Source organism: Ylistrum balloti, unplaced genomic scaffold, assembly GCF_031769215.1.
Source record: "Ylistrum balloti isolate Yb309-2 unplaced genomic scaffold, AGI_CSIRO_Ybal_v1 Utg370566, whole genome shotgun sequence".
In the NCBI taxonomy this organism is placed as follows: Eukaryota; Metazoa; Mollusca; class Bivalvia; order Pectinida; family Pectinidae; genus Ylistrum; species Ylistrum balloti.
In genome coordinates, this window is record NW_026782355.1 from 134,365 (window position 1) to 144,310 (window position 9,946).

The 9,946-nt window shown below is 35.7% G+C and overlaps 1 protein-coding gene across 1 annotated transcript; it reads left to right on the forward strand.

Annotated features, from left to right (window-relative positions):
* The first annotated feature begins 2,459 nt into the window (after window positions 1–2,459).
* Window positions 2,460–9,582, forward strand: LOC132556374 (L-threonine dehydratase catabolic TdcB-like). The gene is made up of 8 exons (XM_060220780.1): window positions 2,460–2,604; window positions 5,950–6,083; window positions 6,368–6,526; window positions 6,677–6,744; window positions 7,623–7,737; window positions 8,247–8,372; window positions 8,979–9,080; window positions 9,439–9,582. Exons 1-8 carry the CDS (start codon window positions 2,460–2,462, stop codon window positions 9,580–9,582), a joined length of 993 nt encoding a protein of 330 aa, XP_060076763.1.
* Window positions 9,583–9,946: the final 364 nt, after the last annotated feature.

Genomic DNA, 9,946 nt, shown 5'->3' on the forward strand with positions numbered 1-9,946 from the left:
AAATTTTTAAAAACATTTAAATGACTTGTCATGAACGAAAACGCCGACAGGCATGATATTTGGCTGGTATATATATACACCAGGTGAATTCTGCAGGCCCATTGGGTCTCTTGTATATCTATGTTAGATTTAGAATGATGGAATTTTAATTTAAGATAACAACGCACAAGAATGCAATATCGTTGGTTAGGTGTTAAATTACTGTATTCCCCAAAATAATAAACATTTGTGATGCATTCTAGCGTTGCTTTATTTGTGGTATTGTCACATGCAAGAGTGCGCTTTGGATCAGATCAATATTTCTCTAATATAATGATGTTATGAACATCTAGATGTCGAACCACTGAGGACAAACTTATAACTCAAGGATTCGAGAGATGCATGTCAATGAAAGCCACATGATATCGGAAAATATTCTGTTGTGCAATAAGGAAGTTGGACTTGATCTTCTACAACGAAATCAACAGGGACAGTTTTCAATTCAGCTATATGATTGGCTTGATGATTTTATTTCCATGTTGGGAGTTTCACATTTCTGGATGGCAACATTCCTCCATTCTCAATCTATGGTGTAAACATGTCACTGTTGTTCCGATATTCAAAGCATGTTCCCAATATCAAGATTTTCACTAAAGTTGTGGCAGCTGATAGACAAACTCAAAACACAGAGTTTGGAGAGATGCAGGTTGGTCAGGATTATGGGGGGGGGGCGGGGTCTTATGGTTGTCAATGCAATCTCATTGACATTCTTGTTTGGAAATATCAAGATTTGTATGGCGGGTGTCGTCAATGAAACAGAAGGCGCTTACACTTCCGGAACACCTAGTCATATTCTCTTTGGATTCTCCAAATATATTTTCTTTTGCTCGTATCTCCCCTAGTATCAACAGATTTAGTTTGAATTAAGATTCTGTTATTATGTCGGAATCACCTATGTTTTGTTAATTAGTATACACGGTAGTTACATCTCCGGCTCTTCCTTTGAGAACATGACACTACCGTAACGCATTATAATTGTGTTTTACTTCATTAAAATTATATCACTACTAAAAATACACATCCTTTTACCTCTTTTGAAATCATTCAACACTGGAATGGTTGTACAGAAACACTGAAGTTAACAGTAGAACTTAATCCTAATTTAGAGTTAGATACAGTTGGGCTAACAAGATATGAAATTCTGGGGTGGGCACACTTACCTCCCTTTTTGGATTTTAACGTTTGAATCGATAAATTAAGATTTTCTTCATTTGCCTCCTTGGTTTCAAGAATTTAGGTCTTTAGTATAACTTATAAGACCGAGAAGGACTGAAACGCGGTGTGTTAAATTCATTATTTGTCTCTAAATCTGTGTTGCTCGTGCAATCTTTGAGATAGAAGCAGCCTGCACTTTTGGAACCTAGTTTATTTTACTCCTTTCATGAAATCCTTTATTTTGTTCAAAGATATTTTATTCTTCCATGATAACTTTCTCTTCACATCCATGAATTCCTTGATGAAAGCGAACGGACGTTCGTATTGGTAAAAAAAAAGGAGAACTCTACAGGAGATGTATTGTAACATCTTTGTAACTTTAATGGCCTGGTCAATAGGTGTATATTTTTGTCTGAATTTCATCTGAAACATTTCCATAGGCGAGAGAGAAGGAATGTTATATGTATTTTAACCTCATGGAAAGCAATAACACAAATTTCACACTTGGTGTGGTGGATTTCTAGAGGGCAAAATAATATCCTTTTGATTGTCAACACGGTGTACCAGAGACGAGTAAATAAAATATGTCAAATTGAAATATTTGGTTGGTTTCTCCTACAGGGACCTATGTGTATAACTGTTTAAGTTGTGTTTGTTTGTCTGCAGGAGTTGCTTGTCAGGTGAAGTACATTACCCGTTTTCTTGGTTTGATTTTTAAAGTGTCAACATGCAAGTCATTGTCTTTGCTATTTCACCGAAGGACCAAGCCAGCTTATGGCATACTGTGGCATCTAACGTCCGTCCGTCGTCCGTTCGGAACTTTTCATGCAATCGCTACTAGGTAATAACAACAGAAGTGCATTCGGCATTCCGTATTCTTTAGTTTGGATGAATCAATTTAGGTCACATGATTTCTAACAAATTACTCGATGTTACATGAAAGACTATACTCGTGACCACTGTTTATCATATATATACACGACACATAGGCATCAATTTGTAAACAGGTATTGCGCATAAAGTACTTTTCAAAATTCTTCCAAAAAATAGGCTTCAATTATATTTTTTTTAATACTTTCTCCAGACATTAACGATTTAATTAGAACGTTTTACAGCGTTGTTACCTGTATTTGAGTTTCTGTGTGTTATAGATATGGTGTGCGGATCACTCGCTATCATTATTTACACATCATATTCTTCCACCTATCACAATGCTAGCCTTGGAGTTGTCATCTTGACGGGAACACGCCTGACAAATTACAGAAATGGAGGTATCTAAATTCCAGGATTTACCGACCCAAATTTTGCAAGCTCATCAAAGGATAAATCCGTACATAAGAAAGACACCATTGGAATATTCTCCTAGTCTAACTAGCCTGGGTAATGGTAGTGACGTCTTCATAAAACTTGGTAAGCAAAGGTCAGCAGTGTTAATTCAACATCCGGTTTGTCGTAGTTATGGTGTCCGATAAGAACCATATTTGTTGTTTTTTTTGTCGGGAAAGGATAGCTTTTAAATCTATTTTAAAATTATTATTCTATTTTTTTAAGTCCTTATTTAATGACAAAAGACAAACTGAGAATATTTCTTTAAAAAGATAATTTAAAAGAATTGAATTTTTCGCATTGGTTATTTTACGATCACAGGCACTCGAGGCCAGGATATTATTTTTTAAATATTGATTTTTGTTTTAGCACTCATGACTGACGTTATTTAAACGAAATAACAGCAGAATTCAAGTTTATGTGCCGGTTGACAAATCCGAGGTCCACGGTCATTAAAAAATTTTATCCTGGCCTCGAGTGCCTGTGTTTACGATGAGGATTTCCCCTAGGGTTAAAGCGATATTCGGACAACAAAAAGGTATCATTTTTGCTTTTTTGTATTTACAAATGACTATGACAGCATTATGCAATGTATTTTTCGCGTTATCAACGCTACAATACATCGGTCACAACCGAATTAAAGCACTTCCACTGCTTCGCGACGTGAAAGTGATAAGACGGGAAAAAACGGCCCCGTACAGCCACCATACTTTCCCTATCTGACCTACACAACAACATCACTCGACCTGCAACTGCTTTCCTTAGGATCTGTCCTTCCAGTTGTTACGAATATTGAAATGAATCAATATGTCTATTATTCGAAAAGATACCAAATAAATCTATAAGAATTCCACATACAGTAGGGAATACCAACTTCTTGTGTCTTTTTAGGTCACCTGAGCCAGAGACGTATATATGCCTGAGCCGCAGGCTCATGGTGACCTATTACCATCATGATTTGTCTGTCGTCGTGCGTCGTTAGCTTTTCACATGTTCGACTTCTTCTTAAGAACCACTGAATGGATTTTGACCAAACTTGGCACAAATCATCCCCATGGGAAGCCGCTTCAAGTTTGCGAAGAAAAAGGGTGTGGCCCCAATAGGGGCCGCAGGAGTGGGGGGGGGGGGGGGAGAGAGAGGGGGGGGGGTAAAATTAGGTAAAGAAGCAACAGTCAGATTAAATTCATATTTGATATTTAGGGTCCTTATGGCAAGGTGTACAAAGTTTGCAAATGAAAAAAAATCGGGTCAAACACGGTCCCACTAGGGGCGCTCGAAAGGGTAAAAAATTCAACTTTGACCGATTTCAACCAAATATGGTAGAAAGCATCCCTTAGTGAAGGACATATGAAATTATGTTGAAAAAAGTAATAATGTTCCCTTTGGGACCCATAAGGGATGTAAAAGGGTCCATATGTAAATGGCTTCTTCTCAAGAACCAGTGGGTGGATTTTGACCAAACTTGGCACAAAGCATCCCCATGGGAAGCCGCTTCAAGTTTGCGAAGAAAAAGGGTTCGGCCCCAATAGGGGCCGCAGGAGGGGGGAAAGGGGGGGGGGTAAATTAGGTAAATATTTAAAAAGTCTTCTTCTCATGAACCAACTGTCAGATTGAATTCATATTTGATATTTAGGGTCCTTATGGCAAGGTATACAAAGTTTGCAAATGAAAAAAAATCGGGTCAAAAACGGCCCCTCTAGGGGGCGCTCAAAAGGGTCAAAAATTCAACTTTGACCGATTTCAACCAAATATGGTAGAAAGCATCCCTTAGTGAAGGACATAGGAAATTATGTTGAAAAATGTAATAATGTCCCCTTTGGGGCCCATAAGGGATGTAAAAGGGGCCATATGTAAAAACCTTCTTTAAATGACTTCTTCTCAAGAACCAGTTGATGGATTTTCTTCTCAAGAACCACTGAGATGATCATGTCCAAACTTGATACAGATGTTCAACACAATGTCCTGCATAAGTCTTGTTACTTTTTGGTTCGATTCAAAATCCAAGATGGCTGCCATGGCCTCTGATTGGCTGAGACATTTTCAACTTCTTGTCAAGACTCAAGAACCACTGGGTTGATCATGTCTGAACTTGATACGAATGTTCTACACAAGGTCCTGGCAAGTGTTTTAACTTTTTGGGGCGATTCAAAATCCAAGATGGCCACCCTGGCCTCTGTTTGGCTAAGACATTTTGGACTTCCTCTCAAGAACCACTGGGTGGATCATGTTCAAACTTGGTACAGATGTTTTACACACGGTCTTGCACAAATGTTGTTACATTTTTGTAACATTTTAAAATCCCCAGATTATTGACATATATTCCTCAGGTGACCGTTAAGGCTCATTGGGCCTCTTGTTTATATATATATATAAATATGACCAACTTAATTATTTCACAATATTATTTCACTTATACACTAGTATACCGTGGATCCAAACAAGAATAACTACTCCTAGTTTCTATATCCTTCTCGGTCCCCGTCGTCTATCAAGCTATACCATCTGACAGAGTGGAACTAATGGTAGTAACACTGAGAGATCAGATTGTTTCAGTTTAAGTTCAATGTTTTATCGTTCTTTTGTGATTGTATATTACTTATGTAATCTATGACAAATTAAATAACAGATTCAAAAAGAGACAGGTTCTATCAAACTGTCTTTCTATATTTTCCAAATGAAACGCTTGAGGTTATACTTAAGTAGGTCTTCCTGTTTGACATATTTTAATTGCTTTGTAAATCCTCATTTTAACTACTGTATTAATATATGGGGAAATACATCTCAGAAAAACTGCATCAAGCTCGATAAATTTTTGAAAAGGGCTGGTAGAATTATCTTGGGTTGTGATTTTAATATGCCATCTCGTGATATTTTTAGAATGTTAAACTGGTTACCCTTTTCCAAACGTATTGAATATAATCAGTCTATACTGATGTACAAAGTCCTGCATTGTTTGGCTCCCCAGTATCTTAATCTTTTTAAACTTAGTTCTGATGTTCAGGCAAGACAAACAAGATCCTCATCCAGTAATGTATTTTACTTAGCTTCATTTAAAACTAATATATTTAAGAATTCTTTTACTTACCAGGGTCCATACACATGGAATATTTTACCTGATCATGTCAGAAATTCTACTTCACTCTTATCTTTTAAACAAAGTTCAACGATTTTTTTTATTGAATCCACATAATTTTCCATGTATGATTTATTCGCTTATATTACTTTCAGTTTTACGGTTTTGAATCTTTTATGTACATTTTGTAAATATTGTTTATATTTTAGTAAACACTTGACCAAATTGTAATACGAGTCATTGACTCATATTTGTTATCAAGTATAAATAAAGACTATTATTATTATTATTATTATTATTATTATTATTATTATTAAACAAGATGAAATGAATGCTAATTTCTTCCATACATTTAGAAAGTGAACAGATGACGGGGTCCTTTAAGGTGAGAGGAGCATTCAATAAGATATTACTAATAGCAGGAAGGGGTCCCAAGTCAAGACAGAAAGGTTTAATAACAGCGTCGTCCGGTAACCATGGCCTCGCTTGTGTAAGTATGACGTCACGTTTACCGTAGTAGTGATATCTTTAAGTTAATGAGAACAAATATAAGACAATTTAAATATCGACGTAAGAACAATGTGATAAATTTAAGTTCTACTTAATACCGTTAAATTTGAAACATTTCATGTAAAAATATTTCTCATTTTGCTGTAGTTATTATTTTTTGTTTTGTTTTACCAGATCGTAGTACCAGGGACGTATTAGCCAATATAGTATTCAATACCTTATTTACGAGGAAAAATTCCAATTAAAGATTTTCGCTGTTTGCAGTTGGCAGCCTGTAAAAAAAGTGGAATACCCCTCAAAGTGTACTGTCAGAAAAACGTGGACAGCGGGAAGAGGAAAACACTAGAGGACCGAGGTGCCACGGTGGTTTTGTATGGCGAGGACTGCGTGGATGCTGAATTGGAGGCACGAAGGGTTGCAAAGGTAAAACCAGATATCAGTTTTAATTAAGTGAGTTTGATTTTAATTGAAATTTCTAGGTAGTTCTAGTTCATGGTCACAAACATCAGACTTGATATTTTGTAACAAACATTTCTTCCACCTGGCTACCTGTTTGTATCATTCATTATTCAGCACACTGGCGTTGAGTACATTTCTCCGTACAATGACTACGATATCATTGCTGGACAGGGAACCATAAGGTAATCAATGAACCAATGTAATAATAAAACGTGTGTATTATTTAGAAAAAAACCACACAGATGTACTACTGTAAATGTTTATATTTCCTACCATTTTATTTCTGTTATCTCAACTCTTTTATAAACAATATTACACGGAGATAAACACTAGAATTGATTGTATAATTTACAGTACAAATAATGCAGTGCGCATGCGTAATTGCACAGAGAGTATAACCCATCATAATGATGTAATTTGATTGGACACTAATTACTCAGGGGAACACACATGATGTATTTATTTAATCATTATAATCTTTTAGACATCATGATATCTTTATATGACAGTCCATAATAACTAACAAACTACCGACAAGACCATCTTTGTCACCATGTAGTACGATCTATATACAGATTTTTATTTTAAGTTAACAACACTAATTAAGGGAATGAAAAGTTGACGCAGGTGATGGTGTTAGTTATCTGAAACTGATTATTATGTAAAATACCATAGATTTAGGAATTATGCTTTTACAACTGACAAACAGCTACCCCAACAAAACCGCGATATCTGCTAAGTAGATAGGAGAAAGACAAAAAAAACCTGTTATATGGGTTGGTATCGATATTTATAGATACGTTTTTTGTAAGTGCCTCTAAAGTTCTGGAAAAAATCTGCATGTGCTTTAAGTCGCTTTAGATGCTTTCATCATCACTCGTTTCTTTGTAATTTTTACTTGTTAGTGTATCAACCAAAGTAATTTACTTTCCTGTTTTATTTAACAAGACATGTGGTATTAGATAATACAAATCAAACAAATGTGTTCTAATATGTTTATCGGCGCCATGACGAATTCACTAGTTTTGTTGTTGTTGTTGTTTTGTTTTCCTTTGCACAGTGTTGAGATTTTAGAACAACTACCGGAAGTTGATGTCATTTTAGTGTCAGTTGGGGGTGGTGGACTGATTGGTGGAATAGCCAGATATGCCAAGCAAGTAAAGCCAACAATAAAGGTAAGGCAACATAAATCTGTATGATAACAATAACATATATCTAGGAGATTACCGAGCAGACTTTTTATGTAACACTTGATACTTGTAGTCGTCTGATCCTATCAGTACACCATAAAGAACCGTACAATCACGGAAATAAGTCATCAATGAGATCTTTGTGTATCTATTTCCCAGGTATATTGAGAAACCAATCAGTAAAGTGTTAGATATAAAAGAACCATTGTACTTCTATTATAGATTTCGTTCTTGATTCGCACACTCCAGCAGCCCTCTCTGATACAAGGCAGCACCGTACTATATCCACTGTGGTTACAGGACACCGGATGAATATTGTTGTACTATAGCACAGCTCTAGATATTTGGTTAGGGTTAGGGTAGAGGGGTTTGTACGAGCGTGGCCAGTGTGGCTATATCCACTGTGGTTACATGACACCGGATGAATATTGTTGTACTACATCACAGCTCTAGATATTTGCTTTGGTTTTGATTTTCATTTCCTTTATATCAAGATCGTTGGCTGCTCTCCAGAGAAATCAAAAGTTATGCACGAAAGCGTGAAAGCGAAGAAATTGATATTTGAGGAATCGTTCGATACTTTGTCGGACGGAACGGCAGGTTCTGTAGAGGACAATTCGGTAAGAACTCTATTTGAAACTTGATATCAATTGATGAAAATTGAAAAAAAAAAAGTAAAAAAAAAAAAAAAAAAACTTTATTTTAATGTTGTACAGTTTTTACGAATTTTACATACATTTAAAGAATAAAAGAAAGACTTGTACAAACTTAAATTGTCATACAATACACATAAATCACTTAGAATTAAAATTTCCACTACGAGACATAGAAACACACAAAGATTTAATACATTCTAAATTTAAGCTTCTTCAGATTATGTTCTGGACTGAACAGGTTTTTTAACTCATCTCGTTGTATGCAGCAATGGAAACGAATATAATATTCTGTTTATCACCTTACTAAATACCTCTTTGAGCGTTCTTAAAAACGGCACTTCATTAGACCGATAAAAAAAATCAAACTTTGCGAAATTCTCAGTCGATATCTCTCTCACTTGTGACGTCACAATATATATGATGACATGAATTTATGATGTCATAATTGAAACAACGGAACCTGTAGCCAATCACAGCTCCGCTGAATGTTGAGTACACGAGTAGTCGTAATACAATTCTAATGTGTGTTAATTCTGGCACCAATGTAAACAGCGGAATGATCATTGATAGGTGACGTTTGAGCTCTGTCGGGATTATGTTGATGAATGGATGTTGGTTACAGAGGAACAAATAGGAAAGGCACTTGTATATATGATGCAGACTCACCACAAGGTATAGTGGTATATGTCGGTAGTATATATGATGCAGACTCACCACAAGGTATGGCCTTACATGTCGGTAGTTAGGTCTGTAACTGTTGTTTAGTTTGTTCTATGTTAGTTTTAGAGGGACGAGATAACGAAAGCCTATCCGTTAACGATCAAAAACGTACAGATTCATGTAAATGACTATACCTAAATCAGTAGGTTTCTTGTAGAGTTAGTTAGTGAAATAATTGTTAAATAATGACGTTCTCTGCATTAAAGTAGCGGTTAAAATGAGTTTCACTTTTATCAAGATTTGAAATCATTGCTACTTTACTTGCTTTCATTCTTGTTGAAGAAAGAATTTGTTCCAATTCATATTTCAGATTGTTGAGGGGTCGGCAGGCGTATCCCTGGGAGCTTTTATGTCCAACCCAGAAAAGTTCAAAGGCCAGAAGGTTGTGATCGTATCTTGTGGGTCAAATATTAGTGTTTCGACACTTCAGGACCTGCTAAATAAATATCTCTAGTCGTGTTAGTTATATAGGTCTGATGTAATTATCACTGTATGTTAAATGATGTCTGATCTCACATAGAATCATTCTAGTACTACTGTATAAGTTACTTATATATTACATCATTATTACTATAAGAAGAGTTTGACTTTGTGATTTACTTTAATTTTGACCAGTAGTGATGAGATTGCGAATTTAATACTGTCGCAGTTACGTAGCGATACAAAAATGGAGGACATCTGGAATGGAAATTGAAGTTAGAAATGATAGAGTTTATTGTATTGGTTGATGGCTGTTAAGACAAGAATTGAATAAAGAAAATACACAGAAAGGCCATTCGGATTATTTATACTGGCGAGAAATGGTTTTAGTTTTTAAA

What these genes read in the sequence shown, in the direction of transcription:
- LOC132556374 (XM_060220780.1), top strand. Translation starts at nt 2,460, where the DNA reads ATGGAGGTATCTAAATTCCAGGATTTACCGACCCAAATTTTGCAAGCT. An exon ending in GTAACCATGGCCTCGCTTGT is followed by an intron (nt 6,084 to 6,367) that starts GTAAGTATGACG and finishes CGCTGTTTGCAG; the next exon opens with TTGGCAGCCTGTAAAAAAAG. An exon ending in TGATGCAGACTCACCACAAG is followed by an intron (nt 9,081 to 9,438) that starts GTATAGTGGTAT and finishes TTCATATTTCAG; the next exon opens with ATTGTTGAGGGGTCGGCAGG.